Source organism: Phacochoerus africanus, chromosome 9 (assembly GCF_016906955.1).
Source record: "Phacochoerus africanus isolate WHEZ1 chromosome 9, ROS_Pafr_v1, whole genome shotgun sequence".
In the NCBI taxonomy this organism is placed as follows: Eukaryota; Metazoa; Chordata; class Mammalia; order Artiodactyla; family Suidae; genus Phacochoerus; species Phacochoerus africanus.
Genome location: NC_062552.1, coordinates 51,252,358 through 51,280,314, shown reverse-complemented (window position 1 = coordinate 51,280,314; position 27,957 = coordinate 51,252,358). Strand labels below are relative to the sequence as shown.

The window sequence follows — 27,957 nt, the reverse complement described above, 5'->3', positions numbered from 1 at the left end:
AAAAAAACTGGCAGATATTCATGAAGATTTTAATTCCTATAAGTGATCATTTGAGGGGAACACCCTGACTGGTACAATTCTGGCCTTCTTACTCTATGTCCCGCTGATCTAAGAAAAATTACAGTGTTGCCTTACAGAGAATGGCTTGCATGGGGGAGATTTTGTATAAACCATTCTCATTACCTTGTCTCTCTTCAGGTCATTTCGGATCGGGTGTTGCCTCTTACTTCATATTCTTGAGATGGTTATTTGGAATCAACATTGTGCTCACGATTATGACAGGTGCATTTATTGTCATTCCAGAGGTAAGAACTGTTTCAGGAGAGTAAAAACTGCCATTCGCTAGCAAGAAGAGGCATTTAGAGCAGTAGCATAAAATAACGCCCTCATTATCCTCGTGGGAAGGATCATTTGGTTGTTAAAACAGCTTGGCAAACCTTTTCCAGAAAGGGCCAGATAGTAAATATTTCAGGCTTTGGGAACCAGATGGTTTCTGTCGCAACTACTCAAATCTACCATGTAGTGCAAGAGCAGCCATAGCCAGCAGAAAACTAATCACTGTGGCTATATTCTAACACAATTTTATTTGTAGATCCTGACATTTGACTTTCCTATCATTCTTCTTTTAAACTTTTTTTAAATTCAAGTGTAGTTGATTGACAGTGTTGTGTGATTTCCCATCATTCTTATGTGTCACAAAACACTTTTCTTTTGGTTTCTTTCCGACCATTTAAAAATGCCCGAGCCATTCTTAGCTCTCGGACCACACAAAAAGACGTGACAAGCTGGATTTGGCTTGTGAGCCGGTTTGCAGACATTGTGTTAAGATACAACCCATTTCTCAATCAAATTTTATCCTCACCAAGGAAATGGGGCCATTTCCTGTGCCATTATAGAAACCCGGTTACTTCACATAGACCATGATGGAAAAAATATTTTAAAAAATGTGTATATATGTTTGACTGAGTCACTTTTTTGTATAGCAGAAATTGGCACAACATGGTAAATCAAGTATAATTTAAAAAGAGAGAGAGAAAGAAGGAAGGAAAGACAGAAAGGAAGGAAGGAAGGAAAGATGGAAGGAAGGAAGGAAGGAAGGAAAGGAGGGAGGGAGGGAGGGAGGGAAGGAGGGAGGGAGGAAGGGGGGCAGGGGAAGAAACCCAGTGGCTTAAATCATCCACCCATAGAAGCCATGTCTGGCCCAGAGAGAGCACACCAGACAGGCCCTGATCAGGCAAAAAGAAAATCTGGCTATTAATTTCTCATCAGCGGTTATCACCCACGATTAATTTGTCATCACTGGGTATCAAGCAGAACCCATCCCCTAGAGATCTTGTATGTGCAGCATCTTCACAGGTGCATGAGGACTCTTGGCCCCTTTTCTTCTGGTCCTGTCCCCCCCATAGGACCCTATGACATCCTTTCCTTTCTCACCAGCTCATTGCAGGTCAACCCTTTGGAAGCACGGCCAGCAAGACCATCCCCAAGGAGCATGTTGCCTCTGCCCAAGACCTGGACACCGTCTGGTCCCTGGGGGTGAGGTTGAGGCCTGGCCACCCCCTTATCCTGGGGGAGGGGTGAATCGGTTCTGGGGCTGGGATTCAGAAGTGACACCGAGTGCTCTCTTTGCAGGGCTACCTCCAGTACTCAGTCCTCTTCTACGGCTACTATGGCAGGGAAAGAAGGATCGGGAGAGCTGGCTACCGGCTGCCCTTGGCGTATTTCCTGGTGGGGATGGCAGTGTTTGCTTACAGCTTCATCATTCTCTTAAAAAAGTATGTCTGTTCAGTTTCTCAAAAGACACGCCAAAATGGCCCCATTTCATCTTGTCAATAACCGTGTAAAGGCATAAGTGGACCCATTTGGGGAGTTCCCATCATGGTGCAGTGGAAACAAACCCGACTGATATCCATGAGGATGCGCGTTTGATTCCTGGTTTTGCTCAGTGGGTTAAGGATTCAGTGTTGCCAGGAGTGTTGTGGTGTAGGTCGAAGACACTGCTCAGATCTGACATTGCTGTGGCTGTGGTGTAGACTGGCAGCTGCAGCTCCGATTCAGCCCCTAACCTGGGAACCTCCATATGCCGCAGTGCGGCCCACCCCAAAAAAAAAACCGGGGCAGCCAAAAAAATAAATAAATAAGTGGACCCATTTTACAGATGAGAAGACCACGAATAAAAGAGATATATGCTCACTTTAAGTAACACTGATTAAAGAGTTACTACTTTGTGTCAGGTTCTGTACTGGGTCTGGAGAGACAAGAATTATATAGACTTACCAGTTACTGTAATTTTATTTTATTTGACTTATTTTATCATTATTATTATTTTGCCTTCTTAAGGCCGCGGGTGTGGCATATGGAGGTTCTCAGGCTAGGGGTCGAATCGGAGCTGCAGCTGCCAGCCTACACCACAGCCACAGCAATGCAGGATCCTTAACCCACTGAGCAAGGCCAGGGATTGAATCCACATCCTCATGGATACTAGTCAGGTTTGTTACTACTGAACCACGATGGGAACTCCCCAGTTACTGTAATTTTAGACAGTGTGGTTACTGTACTAACAGAGATATGAATAAGATGTTCTAGGTGGCCAGAGTTTGCAGGAAGCAAAACATCTTCCTTTGCCTGTGACCTAGTTACAAACTTTGCAAAGGCCAGCCTCAAATGTATTGTTACATAGTTCGAACATGCAGTGCATTATTGAAAGGAGGCACAGCACAAATAAAGCAAGCTGGCTGCCACAAGAGTCCCGCACCACTCCCATCGTGAGGCCACCACAACTCACCTTCCTTCCCTGGGTCTCATCTGTAAAATGGGCAACCTGGCTCAGAGAACGACCATGTTCCCTCCTGGCTGTCACATTCTGTGCTGTGTAGGAGCGAGAATAATGCAGACGGACAGAGGCTCTGAATCCAGGAGAACCTGGCCGCCACCTGCTGGCTGCGCCTGCTACTTCTCTCTGATGGCTGTGCACCATTTGGTCTGTATCACACTGCCCCTTGTGGCGTCTCAGCAAAGTGCAGGTAGAAATGATTGGGATAAAAAATATGAAACAGTCACCACCACCGCCATCATCATCATGAAACAGAAACCTGTGAAGATGCATAGTGACTTGAGGACCTTCAATTCACAGGAAAGTTTTTCAGCTTAGCCTCTGCATAGCCTCAAAACCCCACTCGGAACACAGGTCCTTTGCTGAGATGTTACAATGTAAGAGACAAATTGATGTAAACTTGAGAGCCGGAAATGTGGGTGGAGAGACAAGGCAAATACTTATAACAGGAGAAACAGTCTAAAGGACAGGAAGACTTTCCCCTGAGGAGGCAGCGTGACTCCTCCCTTCCAGTACATCCAGGGAATGTCATGTACAAGAGGGACATGACATCTGCAGTTTGTCCTCGGTGAGGTGGGCAAGCGTTACCCTCAGTGGGCAGGGCCACCGGGAAGACTGATTCAGCCCCAAGGAGAGAAATTTGTTTCACAGTCACAGCTGCACAGAGATGCAATGGGTCCACACACCTTCAGGGACCTCCTGGCCACCAGTGATGAGAGGGCTTGTGCAGTGGACTCACCTAAGAATGAGCCTTTGCCGTCTTCACACCGATCAAGGGGAAGCTGAGGATGCAAGCGAGGCCGAATCCAGCCGGTGCTCTGCTTGCCTTCACCCGGATGCAGCAGCGTGCCCTGGTTCCCACGAGGCTCTTTGTGGCTTCACGGCAGCCCCCAGAGGCTGAGCCTATTCCTAACACTGTTCTTGTGTGACTCTTTCCGGTCTGCTGTGCAGGATGGCTAAGAACTCCCGCACGAGCCTCGCCAGTGCTTCCAATGAAAACTACACCTTCTGCTGGCGGGTGTTTTGCGCTTGGGATTATCTCATTGGGAACCCGGAGGCGGCAGAAAGCAAAACGGCTGCCATCGTGAACAGCATCAGGGTGAGTAAGGGAGCCTGTCCAGGATGTGGGGAGTCAGGGTCCACAGCCCACCTCGCTTACAGCGGGAGCCGCTGGCCCTCTGCTGGGAGAGGCTTCACAGTCCCCTTCCCTCCCACCGTGCTCATAGGCAGGGCAGCGTTCTCCTCAGTGACATGACATGCCCCCCCCCATCCCCCCCAAACAATTCGATGCTGTACAGGAGGAAAGTGGTGGAACTTCTCTTTATTTTTTAAAGTCTTATTCTTCTAAAATGTCAATGCTTTTAATCTTTGATCATTTGCACAATGCTTACTATTGTATTGCATGTATATAACTGGTAAATAAGCACATATGTGGGGGGATGAAAGATTTTAGTGTTGACTTAGAAGATCATAGTAAAAAGCATTCAGAGACTTGGGTCAACTGAACAACACAGACAGCTAAATGGTGCCCCCTTTTGAGAAAAAAATTATTGAGGTCATTTCAATGATCTCAATAATTTTCTCCTCCATCTCTTCTTCCCAATCCCCAATTTCTTTTCTTATCTAGTTATTATATAAAGCATTGATAACAGTAGAATCTTAGAGAATGTAGTCTAGACATGGAAGTTATTAAAAATACAGGATTGGAGTTTCCATTTGTGGCTCAGTGGAAACAAATCTTACTAGCATCCATGAGGACGCAGGTTCTATCCCTGCCCTTGCTCAGTGGGTTAAGATCAGGCATTGCCTTGAGCTGTGGTGTAGGTCACAGATGCAGCTCGGATCTGGCGTTGCTGTGGCTGTGGTGTAGGCTACCAGCTGCAGCTCTGATTCCACCCCTAGCCTGGGAACTTCCATATGCCATAGTGCACCCCCCCCAAAAAAAGCCAAAAAAAAAAAAATGAAATACTGGATTAAGTCATTTCTTTCATAAACTATTTCTAAAGATTTGTGATTAATGATAATGCTAAGCTTTCAATACATATGTATCTTTCTTTAAAGGAGGCTATACTGGAAGAACAGGAAAAGAAGAAGAGCAAAAACCTGTATGTATTAAGTTTTCTTATACTAAATTCATTAAGTTCTTTTAATTTGGTACAGAAATTGCCAGACTATATCTTATTTCTACATATTGTTAGGCCATTCTTCTTTCTTCCCCAAATCTGTCCTTCTGCTAATATGATATGTGGGACACCATAATTTTTTTTCTTTTTTTTAATTATTATTATTTTTAAGTTATTTCCCCAATACAATTTTTTTTCTACTGTACAGCATGGTGACGTTTACACATACATGTACACATTCTATTTTCGCACATTATCATGCTCCATCATAAATGACTAGACAGAGTTCCCAGTGCTACACAGCAGGATCTCGTTGCTAATCCATTCCCAAGGCAATAGTTTGTATCCATTAAGCCCAAGCTCCCCAAGCACCCCACTCCCTCCCTCTCCCCCTTGGCAACCACACGTCTATTCTCCAAGTCCATGATTTTCTTTTCTGTGGAAAGCTTCATTTGTGCCTCATATTAGATTCCAGATATAAGTGATATCATATGGTATTTTTCTTTCTCTTTCTGACTTACTTCACTCAGGATGAGAGTCTCTAGTTCCATCCATGTTGCTGCAAATGGCATTATTTCATTCTTTTTTATGGCTGAATAGTATTCCATTGTGTATATATACCACATCTTCATAATCCAATTGTCTGGCAATGGACATTTGGGTTGTTTCCAGCTCTTGGCTATTGTGAATAGAGCTGCAATGAACATGTGGGTGCACGTGTCTTTTTTAAGGAAAGTTTTGTCTGGATATATGCCCAAGAGTGGGATTACTGGGTCATATGGTAGTTCTATGTATAGATTTCTAAGGTATCTCCATACTGTTCTCCATAGTGCTTGTACCAGCTTACATTCCCACCAACAGTGCAAGAGGGCTCCATTTTCTTCACACCCCTCCAGCATTTGTTATTTGTGGACTTATTAATGATGGCCATTTTGACTGGTGTGAGGTGGTATCCCATGGTGGTTTTGATTTGCATTTCTCTTATAATCAGCGATGTTGAACATTTTTTCATGTGCTTGTTGGCCATCTGTGCATCTTCCTTGGAAAAATGTCTATTCAGGTCTTTTGCTCGTTTTTCAATTGGGTTGTTGGCTTTTTTGCTGTTGAGTTGTATAAATTGCTTGTATATTCTAGAGATTAAGCCCTTGTCGGTTACATCATTTGAAACTATTTTCTCCCATTCTGTAAGTTGTCTTTTTGTTTTCTTTTTGGTTTCCTTTGCTGTGCAAAAGCTTGTCAGTTTGATTAGGTCCCATTGGTTTATTTTTGCTTTTATTTCTGTTGCTTTGGGAGACTGACCTGAGAAAATATTCATGAGGTTGATGTCAAAGAATGTTTTGCCTATGTTCTCTTCTAGGAGTTTGATGGTGTCTTGTCTTATACATAAGTTTTTAAGCCATTTTGAGTTTATTTTTGTGCATGGTGTGAGGGTGTGTTCTAGTTTCATTGATTTGCATGCAGTTGTCCAGGTTTCCCAGCAACGCTGGGACTGTCTTTTTCCCATTTTATGTTCTTGCCTCCTTTGTCAAAGATTAATTGACCATAGGTGTCTGGGTTTATTTCTGGGTTCTCTATTCTGTTCCATTGGTCTGTCTGTCTGTTTTGGTACCAGTACCACATGGTCTTGATGACTGTGGCTTTGTAATACTGCCTGAAGTCTGGAAGAGTTATGCCTCCTGCTTGGCTTTTGTTCTTCAAAATGTTTCAGAATTCTGGGTTTTTTGTTGTTCCATATAAATTTTGGGGTTGTTCTAGTTCTGTGAAAAATGTCATTGGTAATTTGACAGGGGTTGCACTGAATCTTTAGATTGCTTTGGGTAGTATAGCCATTTTTATAATATTGATTTTTCCAACCCAGGAGCATGGAATATCTTTCCATTTCTTGACATCTTCTTTAATTTCCTTGATTAATGTTTTATAGTTCTCAGCATGTAAGACCTTTACCTCCTTGGTCAGATGTATTCCCAGGTATTTAATCTTTTGTGGTGCAATTTTAAAAGGTATTGTATTTTTGTATTCCTTTTCTAATATTTCATTGTTGGTATACAGAAATGTGACTGATTTCTGAATGTTAATCTTACATCCTGCTACTTTGCTGAATTTGTTGATCAGTTCAAGTAGTTTTTGGGTTGAGTCCTTAGGGTTTCTGTATGTAGTATTTTGTCATCTGCATACAGTGACAGTTTTACCTCTTCCCTCTTCTCATCCTATTTGGATGCCTTTTATTTCTTTTGTTGGTCTGATTGCTGTGGCTAGGACTTCCAATACTATGTTGAATAACAGCGGTGAGAGGGGACATCCTTGTCTTATTCCAGATTTTAGTGGAAAGGCTTTCAGCTTTTATCCATTGAGTATTATACTTGCTGTGGGTTTGTCATTAATGGCTTTGATTATGTTAAGGTATGTTCCCTCTATACCCACTTTGGTAGGAGTTTTGATCATGAATGGATGTTGGACTTTGTCAAATGTTTTTTCTGCATCTATTGAGATGATCATGTGGTTTTTGACTTTTCTTTTGTTAATGTGGTGTATGACATTGATTGATTTGCATGTGTTGAAGCATCCTTGTGCACCTGGGATGAATCCCACCTGGTCATGGTGTATGATCTTTTTTACATGTTGTTGGATTCAGATGGCTAAAATTTTGTTGAGAATTTGTGTGTCTATATTCATCAAAGATATTGGCCTATAGTTTTCTTTTTTGGTGGTATCTTTGTCTGGTTTTGGAATTAGGATGATGGTGGTATCATAGAATGTCTTTGGGAGTGGGGAACCCCATAATTTTTCTTTTTTTTTTCTTTTTCTTTTTACAGCTGCACCTGTGGCACATGGAAGTTTCCAGGCTAGGAGCTGGATCAGAGCTGCAGCCGCTGGCCTACACCACAGCCACAGCCACACAGGATCCAAGCCACAACTGCAGCCTTATGCCACAGCTTGTGGCAACACCAGATCCTTAACCCCCTGAGCAAGGCCAGGGATGGAACCCACAACCTCATGAACACTATGTCAGGTTCTTAACCCACTGAACCACAACAGGAACTCTGGAACCCCATAATAGCAGTATTTAGGAGTTGTTCTTCCTTCCACGGATCTGGCAATAGGGTGAGAGGGCTGAGGCTGACCAGCATCCTATTATTTAACTTAGATCATAAAAGGCACTTTTTTTTTTTTTTGTCTTTTTGCCATCTCTTGGGCCGCTCTCGCAGCATATGGAGGTTCCCAGGCTAGGGGTCTAATCAGAGCTGTAGCTGCCAGCCTACGCCAGAGCCACAGCAACGCGGGATCCGAGCCGTGTCTGTGACCTACACCACAGCTCACGGCAACACCGGATCATTAACCCACTGAGCAAGGGCAGGGACCAAACCCGCAACCTCATGATTCCTAGTCGGATTCGTTAACCACTGCGCCATGACAGGAACTCCATAAAAGGCACTTTTAATACCAGTCTCTAGTTTGCTATATCAAGCAAAGACTAGTTTTATTTCGCAATGTATCTCTGAAGTTTTAAGACCCAAAGAGTCTTCAGTTCTTGTTGACAAAGTTTCTAAGGTGACTTCTCAGGGTTGAAGTTCTTCTCAAGGTTTGGAGGGCTTCCTTGATGAGGGTGAGGCCCTTTAGCCAGAGAACCGACAGCAGGAAGGGCCATCTCCAGGAGGGAGCAGTGAGCTGGCCTCTGGACCCCACACTTCTGCTCATCTGATACCCTTCCTGGTTCTTTGGGCCCCATGATTAGTTCCTACAATGCAGAAAGCCTGTCCAGAGGAACTGGAGGGTTGGGGGTTTAAAGAAACCCTCATCCCCTGGGAGGAAGCACAACGCTCCATAGTGAGATGGCTCTCACCCTCCCTGTCTCATTAATTTCTTTTTTTGTTGTTGTCTTTTTTTTTTTCTTTTTAGGGCTGCACCCACAGCATATGGAGGTTCCCAGGCTAGGGGTCAAATCGGAAATGTAGCCGCCGACCTACACTACAGCCACAGCAATGCAGGATCTGAGACTCGTCTGCGACCTACACCACAGCTCATGGCAACACTGGATCCTTAACCCACTGAGCAATGCCAGGGATCGAACCTGTGTCCTCATGGATGCTAGTCAGGTTCGTTAACCACTGAGCCATGATGGGAACTCCCTTATTAGTTTCTACGCTGTCTCCAGGCCTCCACTTCCTCGTCTATGAAATAAAAGAATGGAACTCCATCCCTGCCTCTCTGGGGACATAGAGCACCCACCCACATCAGAATCACCTACGATCACTACAAATGCAGACCCCTCTGAAGTCCACCCTGACGGACTGAATTAATATCTCTGGGAGTGAGACACAGTGACCCAGGTTCTTGGCCAGTCTTGCAAAGCAAAACTCAGATGGTTTTTATGTCCCCTCAAATTTGAAAGCTCCGGCTGTCTTAAATGCTTTCCAGTTCAAAAACACCTCATTCAGTGATTTATTGTTACAAGCAAACAGGTCATCAGGAAACCTATTTCTCAGCTCTCTGCCACAAACAAATCCTGAATCTTCCTGATTCTGTCAAAACTCAAGGAAAATAGGCGTTCCCGCTGTGGCGCAGTGGGTTAAGAATCCAACTGCAGGAGTTCCCGTCGTGGCGCAGTGGTTAACGAATCTGACTAGGAACCATGAGGTTGTGGGTTCGGTCCCTGGCCTCGCTCAGCGGGTTAACGATCCAGCGTTGCCATGAGCTGTGGTGTAGGTTGCAGACGCAGCTCGGATCCCACGTGGCTCTGGCGTAGGCCGGTGGCTACAGCTCCGATTTGACCCCTAGCCTGGGAACCTCCATATGCCGCAAGAGTAGCCCAAGAAATGGCAAAAACAAACAAGCAAAAAAAAAAAAAGAATCCAACTGCAGTGGCTTCCGTCATTGCGGAGGCAAAGATTTTCCATCCCTGGCCTGACACAGTGGGTTAAAGGATCTGGCATTGCCACGGTAGCTCGCAGTTGTGGCTTGGATTCAATCCCTGGCTCAGGAACTTCCATGTGCCAAAGGTGTGGCCATAACATGGGAAAAAAAAAAAAAAAAAAAAACCACCTCGAGGAAAATAAATGTGTAATAGGCGTTCTGGGATAATGTCCCTGATATTATAACAGGAGGTGGAAGGAAGACGGTGGAGAAAGGGGAAAACTGATTGGCTGCTCCCCAGAGCCCATTGCATGCATTTTCCAGTGTAATCCCCAGGAGGACCAACAGTGTGGAAAGAGGGGGCCCGTTAATACAAGCCCTGCCTTGGGGGACCATGTGGGTAGTGGGACCCTACAAATGATGACAGTATGGCCTGGGGACAGGAGGAAGTGAAGAAGCCCTAAGCTGGTATTCATGGACCTCTGTCTCACATCTTCCATCTCTGATGCTCTACAGTTCTGATCAAATCTCTCCTCCATTGGACGACAAGGTGACATTTATCATTTTATCTAAGGGTGAATTCCCTCATGGGACAGAGGAAGGGCCAAGATGCCTGCAAAAGGAGATATTGGGACCTACCTGGGGTCATCCAGAAGGTAGAAATGCCCTTTGGGCAGGGGGTGGTACACCTCTCCTGTGCCTCTCAAATCCTCCTGGCCACACCTCCTTCTCCAGCCCCGGCTGCCAGACAGGCTGTGCAGGATGCCACCAGCATGTATTTATTGAGGGTCTCGCAAATGCAGGATGCTTGGCACATGATAGCTCTTCAGGCCTCACCACACCCAGAGGCAGGCACTGTTGTTACCCACACCCTGTAGGTGCAAAGACCAAGGTTCAGAGAGACGAGTAACTTGCCTGAGGACACACAGCTAGAAAGCAGAGGAGTCTGAATTTGAACCCAAGTAGGAGCTTTTTTTTTTTCTGTCTTTTTGCCATTTCTTGGGCTGCTCCCATGGCATATGGAGGTTCCCAGGCTAGGGGTCGAATCAGAGCTGTAGCCGCCGGCCTACACCAGAGCCACAGCAACATGGGATCCGAGCCGCGTCTGCAACCTACACCATGGCTCACGGCAACGCCGGATCGTTAACCCGCTGAGCAAGGGCAGGGACCAAACCCACAACCTCATGGTTCCCAGTTGGATTCGTTAACCACTGCGCCACAATGGGAACTCCTCAAGTAGGAGTTCTTTATACTGTGCCATATGGCTTCCTTCAATGTCAATATTTATAATAGGACAAAAGTAGACGAAAACATTTAGGACAATGCTTTTGTCTTGGCACCTATCAGCTCCACCTGCTTGCCAGAGGCATTTATTTTTAAAATGTTAAGGGCTTTCCATTTCTGGCCTGAATCGGTTGTTTGCTTCTAAGATTATAAACAAAGGGTCACTTCGCAGTCTTACCAGCACCGGACCGGATGTCATCTGCAAGCATTAACAGGCACGACTGGCTCTGAATTCTGGGACTTGAGCATTGATTTATTACTCATTGCTGATCTCTTAGGAAATGAGGAACTTGGGGTGGGGGCAGGCAGAAGAGCACTGATCCTTCAGGGCAGAGAATCTCCTTGGCAGGAAGTGTCTTCACATTCTGAGCGAGCATTGTCTGTGCGTCGGGTGCCCTGTGCAGAGCCCGCTGTACCATCCTCACACCTGCCTCTCCCCACAGGGCAGTGACCATCTGCCTCAGGGTCATTGCCAACATCCTGGTGCTTCTCTCGCTGGCCGGGAGCATCTATCTCATCTACTTTGTGGTGGACCGGTCTCAGAAGCTGGAGCAGTCCAAGAAGGAGCTGACACTCTGGGAAAAGAACGAGGTACCCACACAACAGTAGCCAACCCTCTCTTTCCTCGGGATTTCCTAAGTGGGTTACCTGGAAACATCTCCACGGGAACATGGTAATCCTCTTGCTCTTGAGCACGGTCCTACAAGGGCCTGGAGCTAGAGTAGAAATACCCAGGCTTGGCTCAATGATGTCACTGGTCTTGATGAGGAAAGATTTCTATGCAAAACGTCTTCAAGCATTTGCATCTTCTTTACCTTCTATTTGGCTAACTTGGGTTCTGCTTCTCTCACTTGGTGTTTCTTCATATACACACGTCCCAAAACTGACTTCACCTAGACTTGCATTCACGACTGCGTTGTACTCCATTGCATGTGTCAAAGCAGACCCTGTGGCCATTATTGGACCTTGACGTGGTTTTCGTATTTTCAAAGCACAAATAATGCTTCCCGAACCAGCCCCACACCAATGGCTTGTTTTTCGGAAGATCGTTTCCCACTCCATTTATGTGACTCTTTTCATGCATAGAAAATTACCAAGACCCAAGACAAAGGGTATGAATACTTTTCTAATTCTTAATATTTATTATGACTGTTGTCCTGAGAGCTTGGTTCAGTTTACCTGTGGAGATGGGAACGCAAGAAATGGCACAAGTGCCACCTCTCAGACCACTTATGTGAAAAGGATTATCATCCTTGGGATTTATTTATTTATTTATTGACTGTTTAGGGCCACACCGGCCACATATGGAAGTTCTCAGGAATCCAATAGGAGCTGCAGCCCCCAGCCTAGGCCAGAGCCACAGCAACACAGGATCTGAGCCATGTCTGTGACCTACGCCACAGCTCACAGCAACGCTGGATCCTTAACCCACTGAGCAAGGCCAGGGATCAAACCTGTGTCCTCATGGATACTAGTTGGGTTCATGACTGCTGAGTCACAACGGGAACTCCTCCTCCTTGGGACTTAAGAAACAAAGGGTGCAGGTAATATGATACTTACCAATTTATCCTCACTGTATAATAATTTTTCAAAATCTGAGACTGTATTGGGTAATATTTTCCTATACCCCTTTCTATTTTATGTCAGTTAAGTGCATCATGTAAATGTGTGCTTGTGTGTAAATAGATAAATTTTTAAAAGATATAGTTAGAAATTATTTCTTACTCTCCTCGCACCTCTCAGGTACCAGCTAAACCTCCTCTTTCATTTGCCTTAAGTACAGAGAAATAAGAGCCAGGCGTAATTCTCTAGATAATTAATCTTCCATGAGCAGAAAGAATATTAAATTACCTCTCAGCCTTCCCTTTTCTATTCTTTTTTTGGTCTCACCCACAGCATATGAAAGTTCCCAAGCCAGGGATTGAACCTGTACCACAGCCATGACCTGAGCCACAGCAGTGAAGCAGTGACTCAGCCATGACACTGAAGGATCCTTAGCCCAGTAGGCCACCAGGGAGCTCCCCCTCTTCTATTCTTTTTTTTGTTTTCTTTTTCTGCCTACCCTCGGCATATAGAGTTTCCTGGTCAAGGATCAGATCCAAGCTGCAGTTGTGACCTAAGCCAAAGCTGTGGCAATGCCAGATCCTTAGTGCCAGACCATGGATCAAACCTGCATCCCAGCACTCCCAAGATACCCCAGATCCCATTGTGCCACAGCGGGAACTCCTTTTTTTCTCCCCCTCCCCTTTTCTATTCTTAATAGCTGTAGTTATTTCCTTCCTCATCCAAGGTAAGGGAAGAATAAATAGGATGATATGGTAATTGGAGAAGGTGGCAGAAATGTCAGCAAATGCTGAATGGCATGTGACTGTCTTCAGATTAAGGAGCGTGCCTAGAAGGAATACACCCATGACAAAGTGGCCTTTTGAAAACAGCTAATTAGCAGAGATTTGGGGGAGGGTTTCCATGTAAGAACCGCCCGACCCAGGAATCCCCATCATGGCTCAGTGTTAACAAACCTAGCTAGTATCCATGAGGTTGTGGGTTCGATCCCTGGCCTGGATCAGTGGGTTAAGTATCCAGCATTGCCATGAGCTGTGGTGTAGGTCACAGACGAGGCTCAGATCCTGAGTTGCTGTGGCTCTGGCGTAGACCGGCAGCTACAGCTCTGGCTGGACCCCTAGCCTGGGAACCTCCATATGCCACCGGTGCGGCCCTAAAAAGACAAAAAAAATAAAAAGAAAAAAGTACTGTCTGACCCTCCGAATAACCTCTGACTAGTAGCAGGCTAAGAGGAGTACCCCTGTGGCTCAGTAGGTTAAGGATCTGGCATTGTAATACAGTGGCTTGGATTTGATCCCTGACCTGGGAACTTCCATATGCCACAGGCATGCCCCCCCAAAAAAATATATATATAGCAGACTAAGAGACCAAAACGGTGAGGGGAGGGAGGCTGGGATGTGGGACCCTGAGGAGCTCAGTCTGGCACGTGCTCTCTTGGTAGGTGAGCGTGGTGGTCTCCCTCGTCACCATGTTGGCACCATCAGCCTTTGACCTCATCGCCGCCTTGGAGATGTACCACCCACGGACCACACTGCGCTTCCAGCTAGCAAGGTACCACCGCCCTGCTGGGAACTGCCCCACAGTGTGTCACCCACCTGACCACCCATGGTGGCAACGCAGTCCCTCGAGAGCCAGGGCTTGCCCCCCACACCTAGCGCAGGTTTCCCCAATGACTGTATCTCAAGACCACGGGAGAGGAGGGCGGGAAGAGGGAGGAAGAGGAGGCAGAGAGAGAGGAGGAGGCCGGAGAGGAGGACCAGGTGGACAGGACAGAGGAACTGGAAGAAAAGGTGGTGACAAGAACAACAGGAGGAAGAGGGGGAGGGGAAGAGAGCGAAACGGGCAGAATTAGCACATACGAGAGAAGGAGAGCCAAGGAGTTCCCGCTGTAGTGCAACCGCATTAGGGGCATCTCTGAATCCCCAGGATGCGTGCTTGATCCCTGGCCGGCACAGTGGGTTAAAGGATCTGGCGTTGCTGCACCTGTGGCATGGGTCGCAGCTGGGGCGCAGATATAATCCCTGGCCCGGGAACTCCATGTGCCTTGGGGCAGCCAAAAAAGAAGAAATAAAAGAAAGAAAGCCCAGAAAATGATGAAAATTATGCCGTTTTCCAGATGTTGATTCCCTCAGTGGATTGACCCTGAGGAGTGAGAGATCCATACAGTCTTTCCAGATATGAGACAAACATAATGCCTTGCTGAGAATTCCCCAAAGCGTAGACTCAAAGAGGTTCCTGTGGAGAAGTTGGGGAGCATCTGGGCTGTGCAGGGGTGGTCAGTGGGTGTGACAGCAGGTGGCAAATGCAGCCATAAGTCACAACAGGACAGGTCTCGGGGTGGGGCGGGCGGTGGGGGGTGCAAAGGGGCCGTTCCCATGACAACACATTGCATCTCTAACTCTGGCTTCATCTCCGTCTTCCTGAGAAATCTCCATCTCCACTTAGGTGCGGTCTCTTCCTCTATCAGTAAAGCAGCAGCTTTTGGGGAGTTACTGTTAGGGTGACTGCAGCAAACGGAGGCCCAGGCAGAGCCCTCCCACCCCTCCTGGGTCTACTTGTCCTGATTGCATTTCTTCTTATAACACTTGATCACATTCTATAGAATGAATTTCCCACAGACCACTTTGCAAAGAATGGGCTCTCCTTCAGGAGTCGGCCAATTTTTGTTCCATCAAGGACCAAACGGTAATTTTTTTTTTTGTCTTTTGTCTTTTTGCCTCTTCTAGGGCCGCTCCCGCGGCATATGGAGGTTCCCAGGCTAGGGGTCTAATCGGAGCTGTAGCTGCTGGCCTACACCACAGCTCACGGCAACGCCAGATCCTTAACCCACTGAGCAAGGCCAGGGATCGAACCCTCAACCTCATGGTTCTTAGTTGGGTTCGTTAACCACTGAGCCATGATGGGAACTCCAGTAAATATTTTTAGTTGTGTGAGTCATACAGCTCTGTAGCATAGGCTCAACTCAGGCTGTAGCAGGAAAAGCAGCCATGGATGTTACATGACCCGAAGGCCGTGGTCGTGTTCCTTGCAATTCTGTTCGCAAAAAATAGGTGAGGGTAGGATTTGGTTGGAAGGTCGTGGCTTGCCACCTCCTGGCGTCCAAGAGTCATTTCAAAGGTAGAAAAACATGACACAAAAGATCCAGAGGTGTGCGGGAGCCCCTCACCCGGGGTAGCTCTGGAGGAGCTTCCTAGCTTCTGGGCTCAAACCCTGGCCTCTGTGCGCGGCTTGGCGCTTCTGTTGACCTCAGAGATGGAAATACCTTCCTCGAAACCCCCTCACAAGCAGGCATTGAGGGGAAATCAATTCTATGATTGCATTGGGTTGAACACAGTCCTGTTGCTATAGAGTGGCCTTGTTATTCTTGGGTTCAAAACTAGGGAAACAGAGGTATCCAGAGATGTCCCCCTGATGAATTGGAGTTAATTCTAGAAATAAAAGTAAGACATAATATTTTGGTTCCATTAACTCCCCCGCAGACTGAGGTACCTTGTGTTCGCAGCCCAGTGGGAGCCAGAGGGGTAGGATACCAAGATGGCGGGAGGCTCCGCTGACTCAGTGCCTCCCTCAGCCAGCGCCTGCCCACTTGACTCTGAGGGGTCCTGCCCTGTGTTAGGTGAACACAGAGATAGAAAAGTCCCAGCCCAAGGCCCAAGGGGAGCCCTTCACAGGTGGTCAACTCTACGCCTGAGATGGAGGAGGACTGTGGGGATGGGCAACTCAAAGTTCCAATCTAGAGTCTTTTCCTCACCTCACCATTTCTCTTTTTCACCAATTGGCACTGCCTCCAAGACTCTCAAAGGGCCAACCACTGTCCTGGGAGGGATTTGTAAACCTGCCCTTTTCTTTCCTCAACTCATTTTCCCAGACAGGTTTCTGATAAGACCCAAGGCTGCTGCCTGGGAAACGCCACAATATGTTTTCCCAAACCTTCCAACTCCAGGGAAACTGGTACCACGTCTTCCATCACGGGCTGATGGAGGCTGCTTCCAGCAGATGCCACCAGCTCACAAGGGCCCACCTGGGAGGAGGTGTGGCTGTGCCCACAGTCTCTCACCTCTCTGGCCCCTCAGTGCCTGTCTGAAGGGTTCAGCCTATATTTTGGAACCAGACCACCAAGATCTGGAAATTGCTTCCTGCCTCTTTTGAACTGTGTGACCTGAGCAGGTCGCATGGCCTGCCTCAATGTGCTCACCTCTTGAGTGGGGTTAGGTTGATGTGAACCTCACAGAGGTGTGAGTATCTAACGAAATAAAGCCTGGAAAATCACTTTATAAAGCAGAAGGTAGGACACAAGGACCCGTATAATTCACACTGCACTTCAGGGCCCCGCTCTCTAAGCTCACACACTTTCTGCTGTACTAGAAGTTTTAAAACGCGGATCCAGAGCTGGGCTACACGGGAATCTGCTAGGATGACAAAAGGTCCCCAGACACCATCCAGACCTTCTGAAACACGGTGGATTCCCGGGATTCTATATTTTTAAATGCCCATGATCTGATTTTGAAGGAAACCAAGCCTGGCAGCCAACCACTGTCTTAGTCTGACCATGGTAGTCCCTCCTAAATTGTGGGCTGTCTAGAGACAAACCATGGATGTTGTGTGGTGGTCACTGAAGGTGAGTTTGTGGCTTTCAGGGTCCTTGTGCTGTATCTGGGGAACCTCTACAGTCTGATCATCGCCCTCCTGGACAAAGTGAACAGCATGAGCATTGAGGTGAGTGCTCTGTCCTGGTCCCAGCCAACCAGACACACACACATACACACACACACACACAGATATACATACATACACACATATATACACATATACACAAATATACACACATGTATGCACATACATACACACATATATCACATTATATACACGCGTGTACACACATACACCTGCATATACACACATACATATATACACATACAGACACATACACACATAGAGGCATGCATACATATACACACATGTACGCACATATACACACATGCACACGTGTACACTTATGTACACATACCCGCTATACACACATATACCTGCATATACACACAGCTACATATATACGCACATACATATAACATGCACACACACACACACACACACGAGTGATCATCAGTGTTGTGAACATCATTGCTTGTGCTTGCACACTGTTCAACTTGTTCGAAACTTAATTCAGTTGTGGTCTTCTCAGCATAAAGTTAGGAAAATTAGTCCCATTTCTAAGATAAAGAAACTGAGGCCAGGATTTATGGCCAGTCAGTGACAGTGCTGGAATGAGCACCTGGGTCTCCTGACCCTCTTTCCTTGAATTCCATCAGGAAAGTCTATCGACAGCTGTTGGAAATGATCCCAGGAGAGGGGAGTTCCCGTTGTGGCTCAGCGGAAACAAATCTGACTAGCATCCATGAGGACACAGATTTGATCCCTGGCCTCACTCAGTGGATTAAGGATCCGGCATTGCCCTGAGCTTGTGGTGTAGTTCGCAGACGCGGCTCGGATTCTGCATTGCTGTGGCTCTGGTGTCGGCCAGAAGCTAGAGCTCCAATTCAACCACTAGCCTAGGAACCTCCATATGCTGCAAGGGCAGCCCTAAAAAGACAAAAAGAAAAAGAAAAAAAAATGATCCCAGGAGAGCAGCAGACCATGATACTCACTTAGAAAATCAGGAGAAAATAAATTTCGCATGGAGAACAGTTCAGCATAGGCCCCACCATCCCCACCCTACAGGGAGATCCACTCCCAGCCCAGGGTGGATTTAGAGGTCACTTTAAAGCTACCCCACAAGGCAAGGGAAAGGAAGGCAGGGATGAGGAGGTTCTTTGGGTGGTTTACCCAAGCCACAGCATACTAGCCTCAACTTCTACAGCTTATAAGACAGAAGAGGCCACGGGGAGGAATCATTCTGCTTCCAGGCTTTGACGTGGCGTAGACTGGCTCCTTAGCTGCCACTTACTAGCAACGTGACCTTGGTGGTTCAGCTTCAATAGCTGAGCTTCAGTCACTCCTGTGCAACGCAGACTCATTCTTACCTGACCCTCTTGGGAGGATGAGAAATATAACATGCTTTCACCTAGGACAGGCTCTGACACTTACGAGGCACCAATAAATACTCCACATTGCAAATTCCTGTTCATTACTGGGCCCAACTCTGGTCAAATGGCTATTAACCAAGCTAGAGATAGAAAGAGAGTGAGAGAAACAGAGAAACAGGAAAAAGAGAGAGAGAGAGACTATCCCCACTCAATGCAATCATATCCTTGCTGTTCATGATAGCTTCTTATTTACAAATGCATTGACAAGTTTTTTTCTTCCTTCCCTCGCTGCAGGAAGCTGCTCCCTTGAATAGCACGAGGATAGATCCTACCATCTTCTTTGCCACCAGGGCAGCCCCTGAAGAGAAATGGTCCACGCCTGGGCCTAGGATAGGGCTCAGGAGAAACAGCACGTGGGCCCCAGGAGAGGCCAGTGTTCCAACTTACCCCTCGCCTCTGCCAGAGGCCAACAAGACGGCTGTCTCTACCCAGAGTCCACAGGACCAGTGCTGGGAGACATACGTTGGGCAGGTGACTCCCTTTCCCCTTAGAAAGCCCTTCAGCATCCCTTTCATCTCTTAACTCTAGCAACTCTCTGAAGTGGCATTAGCCCTATTTTATAGAAAGGGAAAATAGGGAGTTCCCATCGTGGCTCAGCAGTAACAAACCCAACTAGGATCCATGAGGACACAGGTTCGATCCCTGGCCCCACTCAGTGGGTTAAGGATCCGGCGTTGCCATGAGCTGGGGTGTAGGTCGCAGACGCTACTCAGATCAAGAGTTGCTGTGGCTGCAGTATAGGCCGACGGCTGAAGCTCTGATTCAACCCCTAGCCTGGGAACTTCCATATGCCATGGGTATGGTCCTGAAAAGACAAAAAAAAAAAAAACAAGAAAGAAGGAAGGAAGGGAGGAAAGAAAGAGAAAGAAAGAAGGGAGGAAGGAAGGAAGGAAGGAAGGAAAATAAAGTTCGGTGATGGTTTAAGATAGTCCAGGGCTCAAAATTAATACTAATCTCATCAGTGTAAAGACTCAGGCAGCATTAACAGTGTGCTTGGTCCCATTCTCAGTGTTTGGTCTTACTGTCTTATTTTATCTTATTGCGATCGTCCTTATAAGCAGAGATGTGGAAACTGAAGCACCAGAGTTTAGGTAAATTGCCCAAAATGCAGATAGTAGAGAGCAGAATGAAGCCCCAAACCCAAGCACCTGCTCCAAACCCCATGCTCTGAACTGTGCTGCCTTGCCCCTTCGCCATGGAATCTTGCACAGAGAATTTCAACCCCCAGGTATTACCCCAGGGTCATCCCTGAGTCATCTCCTGTGGCTCAGAACCAGAGAATTTTTTCTGAATTTGAGCAATACTGGTCTCAGATATCAAAATTCCAATTCACAAAGTTTTATTGAGCTCCTATTATGTGCCAAGAATGAGGTCGCCATTGGAGGGGGCCCCAGTGGCTCAAGCCATGGGAATGAACAGAGAAAGGAGGAGTCTGAAGGAACAGGTGGACCGTGGGAGGGGCGGGGTACAGCAGCATCCGAGGACACCCTGTGTTTCAGGAGATGCTGAAGCTTTCCATCATTGACATGCTCTTCACCGTGGCCAGCATTCTGCTCATCGACTTCTTCCGAGGACTTTTTGTTCGGTACTTAAGTGACTACTGGTGTTGGGACCTGGAAAGCAAGTTTGTAAGTACGATGCTGCGTCCATTGGGGACATTCATGTGGCTAGATCCATCCTTTCCTGATGGCCAGCCTGGGAAACTGATGTGATTGAGAGAGAACACATGAGGGAAGAGGGAAAGGGTATACAAAGCAGAGTTTTCATGCCTTCTTACATTTGCTATTGGCTGGGCTGGCCACATAGGATGTGATCTCTGTGTATCTATGTGAGCAAAGAATTCAATACATGTGACTACAGTGAACTGGTTTATGCAAAAAGTTTTACCATGTTGTTTGATGCAGAAACCCATTTTCTCTTGTAGCCTGAATATGGGGAATTCAAAATAGCAGAGAATGTGTTACATTTAGTCTACAATCAAGGAATGATTTGGTAGGTATCAAAGCTTTTTCCTGGAGTTCCCGTTGTGGTGCAGTGGAAAAGAATCCAACTAGCAACCATGAGGTTGCAGGTTCGATCCCTGGCCTCGCTCAGTGGGTTAAGGATCTGGCATTGCTCTGAGCTGTCGTGTAGGTCGCAGATACGGCTCAGATTCTGTGTTGCTGTGGCTGTGGCTGTGGTGTAGGCCAGCAGCTGTAGCTCTGATTTGGCCCCTAGCCTGGGAGCCTCCATATGCTGTGGGTGTGGCCCTAAAAAAGCAAAAAAAAAAATGCTTCCTGCCTGTGCTTACTTCTCATCAGGGCTAAATTTTAACCTACTCAGTCTGGTGGGAACATGACCATAATAAAAACAGTGATAAGAGTCAGGAGAGGACAGAGAGAGTTGAGCATAAAGCAATGTTCCTGGAGTTCTCTGGTAGCACAACAGGTTAAGGATTTGGCATTGTCACTGATGTGGCTCGGGTTGCTGCTGTGGCTTTGGTTCAACCCCCAGCCTGGGAATTTTCACATGCCTTGGGCACACTAAAAAAAAAAAAGTAATATTTCTTTACTCAAATTCTATATTCTTGTAGTCCACCTATTTTGAAAAATAGTTTCACAAATAGAGTAGTAAAAATACCATATAACATTTACATAACATTTGCTAGATATTGGGCACTTTTTTTTTTAACCTGTAATGACTAGTTTAATCCTTACAAACCCCCCCTCCGAGGTAACCAGGGTAACTAGTATTATTTCCCCCATTTTATCTTTTTGTTTGTTTGTTTTGTTTTTTAGGGCCACACCCAAGGCATATGGAAGTTCCCAGGCCAGGGGTCAAATCAGAGCTGAACTGCCAGCCTATGCCACAGCCACAGTCCCAAGGGATCCAAGCCACATCTGTGACCTACGCCACAACTGACAGCAACACCGGATCCTTAACCCACTGAGCAAGGCCGGGGAACAAACCTGCATCCTCATGGATACTAGTCAGGCTCATTACCGCTGAGCCACGATGGGACCTCCTATGTTCCCCATTTTAAATGTGAGGAAACTGAGGGAAAGAGAGGCTAAGTCTCTTGCCTAATATTCCACAGACAGTAATATTTTTACCTGATGTGAAAAACCAAAAGTTTCTTCTATTTTTTATTTTTACTTTTATTTTTATTACACATCCTTGTTAAACATATCCTTATATCTATATTTACTTTCCTGCTACTAAATGCAAATTCCACAAGCATTATACTGAATGCACATCTGGTATAACGATGCATCTTTTTCCCTGAGACGGTCCAGATCTCTCCCATTGTCCCAGATCTGTCACTCTCAAAAGCATCTCAGTCTGGATGATGTAGGTGACCCTTTTATTAGCAGCATGCTTTTGAGCAAATCATCTAATTTTCCCAGATCCACCTTCCCTGTTTACAAACTTTATGTATTTACCCGTCCTTTTATGATGGCAGAAGATTAAATGAGCTAAAATATGTGAAGATACTTAGTACAAGGTCTCACAGAAGTAGCTGCTTCACATATGTTGATTAAACCTGAAAGCCCAGAGTTCCCATCGTGGCTCAGCAGAAACAAATCTGACTAAGTATCTATGAGGATGAAGGTTTGATCCCTGGCCTTGCTTAGCAGGTGGTGTAGGTCGCAGATTTGGCTCAGATCTGGTATTGCTATGACTGTGGTGTAGGCAGGAGTTGCAGCTCCACTTCGACCATAGCCTGGGAACCTCCATATGCCACAGGTGTGGCCCTAAAAAAACCAAAAACAAAAAAAAAACCCTGGAAGTTAATAATTTATCAACACAGCCCTCACCATGGATGAGCAAAATCTAGAGCTTGCTGGAAACCATTATTATCGATTACTTGCCTCGGTACCAGAAGAGGCTACCAGTCTTTGTTAAGACTGAAAAGAGAGGAGTTCCCATTGTGGCTCAGTGGGTTAAGAATCCAACTAGTATCCATGAGGATGTGGGTTCAATCCCTGGCCTCCCTCAGTGAGATAAAGATCAGGCCTTGCTCTGGCTGTGGTGCGGGCTAGCAGCTGCAGCTCCAATGCGACCCCTAGCCTGGGAACTTCCGTGTGCCACGGGTACAGCCCTAAAAAGAAAAGAAAAAAGAACGAAGAGAGAGACATTTAGCATTCCTGCCCCAAGAAGATGTTTTTGCAAATAAGCCCACTGGTCCTCTGCAGAAGTGACTTGTCTTACATCCAGAAAGTGGAGGGTGGGGGTGTCAGATCTCCGGGCGTGTCTTTAGTTCTCTAAGCACAGGGTACAAATCTCAAGCTCTCAGGAGCAGGATAGACCAGAGGAGAGCAGATGCTAACTGGCCTCCCATCACGTTTCAGGATGGGGGCCTTCTTCTCCCCATGCCTTCCTGCCTTCAACGTCCTCAAGCTGATTGGCCTCATGTACCTGCGCAGCTGGGCTGTGCTGACCTGCAACGTGCCCCACCAGCAAGTCTTTCGAGCCTCCAGGTCAGTGAGCATCAGGTCCGCCTCGCAGAGCTCCCATCATCCCCACGCCCCCATCCAGGGCCACCTCCAGCCAGGGGCTCTCCCCATCGCTCTGCCTATCAAAATCATGTCTGCCCCCCCACCCTGATTTCATGTCCCCCATGAAGCCATTGCCAGTGCCCCACCCTTAGAGTGGATCAGGACTCTCCTTAAGGTCATGGCGCACCTTTTCCAGCTTTTCACTGATGCTGAGTAATCATCTAGATGCACACACGGACCACACATGTCTGGTTGGAGGAACATCCACCAACTGAACACAACTCTGTAGCCAGCCCCTAGACTGAGAGGCAGAACAAGAACAGCACACCCCGAAGCCCCCTTGTACGCAGCTCCAGTCACTACCAACTTGATTTTTTTTTCTTCTTTTTAGGGCCACACCTGTGGCATACGGAGGTTCCCAGGCTAGGGGTCCAATCGGAGCTGTAGCTGCCAGCCTACACCACAGCCACAGCAATGCCAGATCCAAGCCGCATCTACACCACAGCTTATGGCAACACTGGATCCTTCACCCACTGAGCGAGGCCAAGGATCGAACAACCTGATGGATACTAGTCAGAGTCTTTTCCACTGAGCCACGATGGGAACTCCATTCTCTATCAGCTTCTAATGGCATCATTCGTTTCCCCCAGTTTTTTACTTTAAATAGAATCGCACTCAGGCTGAGCTCGTTTGTTTCCAGCTTCTTCCCTCAATACCGTGCTTGTGAGATTCACCTCATTGAGGACACCCACCCCAGGCTCTTTATCCGTCCTCCTGCTGTTAGCTTTACAGAACAACGTGGCCTTGAACTTGCTCACGAGAGCCTCTGTCGGTACCTACCTAGGGCTGCACTTGCTGACTCTGCCGCGTGGGCCATGCATGTGGTCGCTTCGAGCAGACAGTGCCGACTAGTTTTCCAAGGTGATGGGGCCCTTTCCACTCCTGCCAGCATCTTAGGAGAGGTCCTGTTGTCCCACAACCTTGCCGACACTCGTTCCTCTCTGCATTTTTCATTTGAGCCATTGTGGTGAATTCCGAACACATTTTGAACACCTTGACTAGAACGCATTTATTTTAATTGACATAGTAGTTATTTATGTGGGTGTGTATGTGTCAGTGGCTTTCAAACTTTTTGACACCACACAATACTCTATTTATATTTTACCCAGTGACCAGGACACGCAAATGCATACATTCATAAATATTTATTTATTTATTTATTTATTTTATTGGTATTTTTGCCATTTCTTGGTCCACTCCCGCAGCAGATGGAGTTTCCCAGGCTAGGGGTCTAATCAGAGCTGTAGCTGCCAGCCTACGCCAGAGCCACAGCAACGTGGGATCCAAGCCGCGTCTGTGACCTACACCACAGCTCACAGCAACACCAGATCGTTAACCCACTGAGCAAGGGCAGGAATCGAACCCGCAACCTCATGGTTCCTAGTCAGATTCGTTAACCACTGCACCACGACAGGAACTCCATTCATAAATATATATTTATATATAACATATATATGCATGTATATATCCATTTATATGTATATATGCATATATATATGCACACACATACTTATAAATGGACACACATACATACAAACTCACAGACACATTCGAAGAGACATTTCACAGACACTCACCTACCTACTACATTCTATGTGCTCTGATGTTTTCTTTCTTTCTTTCTTTTTTTTTTTTTGTCTTTTTGTCTTTTCTAGGGCCGCACCTGCGGCATATGGAGGTTCCCAGGGGTCCTCCATGCAGGGGTCCAATCAGAGCTATAGCCACCGGCCTACGCCAGAGCCACAGCAACTCGGGATCTGAGCCAAGTCTGCAACCTACACCACAACTCACGGCAACACTGGATCCTTAACCCACTGAGCAAGGCCAGGGATTGAACCTGCAACCTCATGGTTCCTAGTCGGACTCGTCAACCACTGAGCCACAACAGGAACTCCCCTCTGATGTTTTCTATTCTCTTATAGTCCAGTCTATTTCATTAGAGAGGGAGAGACAGAGCGTGTTGGCTGAGAGGGTCTAGGGTGACGGATCACGCACTCTCTTCCCATAACTGTGTACAGGGCCTCGCACACCAAATAGATCTGCGTTGCCCTTGGGGGAGGTCTGGGCAGCCAATCTCCAAGATACCAGCTTAGAGCCCAGGGCCCAAGGCTTAATCAGACAAACGATTTACCCTGAGCAGCCAGGAGCAGAGCCCATAAGAGGTTGAGAGAGACATTCAAGTAAGAGCGTCAAGAACCATAACAAAGGAGTCAAACCATCCTCAGACGGAGGGGACAAGTTCAAGGCTGGGGACAAGAGAGGGAACCACTAGGTGGATGAAGCAAAGGTTCTAAATTTTTTCATGAATTAAGCTTATTGTGTGATGGCCCTGGGTTGAGTTCTGTCCTGGTTTGAGAAGGACAGGCGCTCAGCAGATGTTTAGCAGATGAACAGGTTGGGTTGGGTGGTCTACGAAGTACCTTTGGTGATTTTTGAGTTTGCTAAGCTGCCTGTGACCCGATGAAAGCCCCTTTCCTAGGCAGGTATAGGAAGAGGATTCTTCCGTTTGCAGAGTCGGGGCTGTTGTTTTTTTGGTGGGGGGCATATCCCTCATTGGCAGTTGCCACAGAGTGAACCCAATGCCTGGCCCTCGGTTTCTTTGCAGATCCAACAACTTCTACTTAGCAATGCTCTTGTTTATGCTCTTCCTCTGCATGCTGCCAACCATTTTTGCCATTGTCCGGTACAAGCCATCTCTAAATTGCGGGCCCTTCAGGTAAGTTATTTTACTTTGGTCAGCTCTACCTGGAGCTAAGGATGGCTGTTAGGGCTGGGACCCGGCATGGAACTGAATTTCTTTCTGGCTCAAGGGAGGGCAGCCACAGAGAAGATGTGCCACCTCACATCTTTTGAATCCGAGACCTTTTCCTTGCTAAGCAGGCTGCCCTGGCGTGTAATAGTCTCTCTGATCATCTTTTTTTTTTTTTTTGGTCTTTTTGTCTTTTCAGGGCTACATACTCGGCATATGGAGGTTCCCAGGCTAGCGGTCCAATCAGAGCTGTAGCCACCAGCCTCCACCAGAGCCACAGCAACACGGGATCTGAGCCGCATCTGCAAACCTACGCCACAGCTCCTGGCAGCTCTGGATCCTTAACCCACTGAGCAAGGCCAGAGATCAAATCCAAGTCCTCATGGATGCTACTTGGGATCACTAACCGCTGAGCCATGATGGGACCTCCTCTGTGATTATCTTTAAAAGATACAGCCCGTTCCAAATCAAAAGGGAAAATGATATTGCCCCAGTGCTGAAACGAAATTCTACCTGGTCAGTCTTCCGCTTCCAGAACTCAGAAACTCAGAGAGCTTTTATTTTTATTTTTATTTTTTTATTTTTTGCTTTTTAGGGCAGCACTCACGGCATGTGGAGGTTCTCAGGCTAGGGGTCTAATCAGAGCTGTTGCTGCCGGCCTATGCCACAGCCACAGCAACGCCGGATCCTCAACCCACTGGGCGAGGCCAGGGATCGAACCTAAAACCTCATGGTTCCTAGTCAGATTCGTTTCTCCTGTACCACGACGGGAACTCCAAGAGAACTTTTACTGAACTTTTATGGAACTCCAAGAGAACTTTTATTGAAAGATAATCACTTTTTTTTTTCCTTCCTTTCTTTCCTCTTCTTTTTTTTTTTAACAGCCTCACCTATGGCATATGGAAGTTCCCAGGCTAGGGGTCAGATGGGAGCTGCAACTACCAGTCTAGCCACAGCCACAGCAACACCAGATCTGAGCTGCCTCTTTGACCTACACTGTAGCTTGCAGCAATGCCAGATCCTTAACCCACTGAGCGAGGCCAGGGATCGAACCGGCATCTTTGCAGACTCTATATCAGGTTCTTAACCCTCTGAGCCACAACAGGAACTCTGAATCCATGTCACTTTTGATTTGCACTATCTGACTGCATCGAGAGAGAAGTGTCCACCCAGCTTCCACCTAGCATTTGCTTTAAGTCAGTTTTGATGACATATATGTAACATTGAGAGTCTATCCGTATGTACATTATTCATACACACACACACATCATGTAATTATTGACCCTTATCTTCAAACCTGCATGTTAATAAAATGACTCCTCCAGTGAGAATGTTATGTATCTTTCACATTCATCAGATGCTCAACTCTAGCTTTGTAACTGACTTTGAGGACTGGACTTGAGCCAGCCAGCCTTTGATTTATTTTATTTATTTATTTACTTTTTTAGATGACTTGCAGGATCCCTCTGCCAAAAACAATATAATCTGGAATTATGGTTTTCTTTCTCACAGCGGGCAAGAGAAAATTTACGACATCGTGTCAGAGACGATTGAGAAGGACTTTCCCGCGTGGTTTGGCTCTGTGGTTGGCTATGTCAGTAGCCCTGTGGTTATCCTGCCAGCTGTGCTGCTTCTTTTGTGAGTATTTTCCTGCCAGCTTTGGGGTGGGGGTAGGGGTGGGGGTGGCTCTGCCTGTTGGGCCAACAAGAAAGCACCGCTTTCCAACAAGTGATAAAAATCAGTGAGCTCGTTCAAAAGTCCCTTGCAGAGTCTGATGATCTAAGCAGGGACACTGAGTCACACTGGGGCCAGGGAGGTACAGCATGACTGATTCATCAAAAGCACTTATTTGGACAATCGTTGTGGCCACTATTGTGGGGTTGAATGGACTTATTTTCCTCATGATCTTATTTTCCAGAAGTTTCATCTCGAA

At 46.7% G+C, this 27,957-nt stretch overlaps 1 protein-coding gene across 1 annotated transcript in view; it reads left to right on the top strand.

The window, feature by feature from the left end:
- Positions 1 to 27,957, top strand: part of TMC3 (transmembrane channel like 3) — a 55,085-nt gene that overhangs the window by 17,344 nt on the left and 9,784 nt on the right. The window contains exons 5-18 of the mRNA XM_047796365.1: positions 199 to 305; positions 1,438 to 1,536; positions 1,633 to 1,775; positions 3,785 to 3,932; positions 4,895 to 4,938; positions 11,535 to 11,682; positions 14,096 to 14,205; positions 17,292 to 17,370; positions 18,972 to 19,208; positions 20,237 to 20,365; positions 20,662 to 20,729; positions 23,069 to 23,197; positions 25,881 to 25,991; positions 27,537 to 27,662. Of these exons, the coding sequence (XP_047652321.1) occupies positions 199 to 305; positions 1,438 to 1,536; positions 1,633 to 1,775; positions 3,785 to 3,932; positions 4,895 to 4,938; positions 11,535 to 11,682; positions 14,096 to 14,205; positions 17,292 to 17,370; positions 18,972 to 19,208; positions 20,237 to 20,365; positions 20,662 to 20,729; positions 23,069 to 23,197; positions 25,881 to 25,991; positions 27,537 to 27,662 (1,678 nt within the window). The remainder of the gene's footprint in view (positions 1 to 198; positions 306 to 1,437; positions 1,537 to 1,632; positions 1,776 to 3,784; positions 3,933 to 4,894; positions 4,939 to 11,534; positions 11,683 to 14,095; positions 14,206 to 17,291; positions 17,371 to 18,971; positions 19,209 to 20,236; positions 20,366 to 20,661; positions 20,730 to 23,068; positions 23,198 to 25,880; positions 25,992 to 27,536; positions 27,663 to 27,957) is intronic.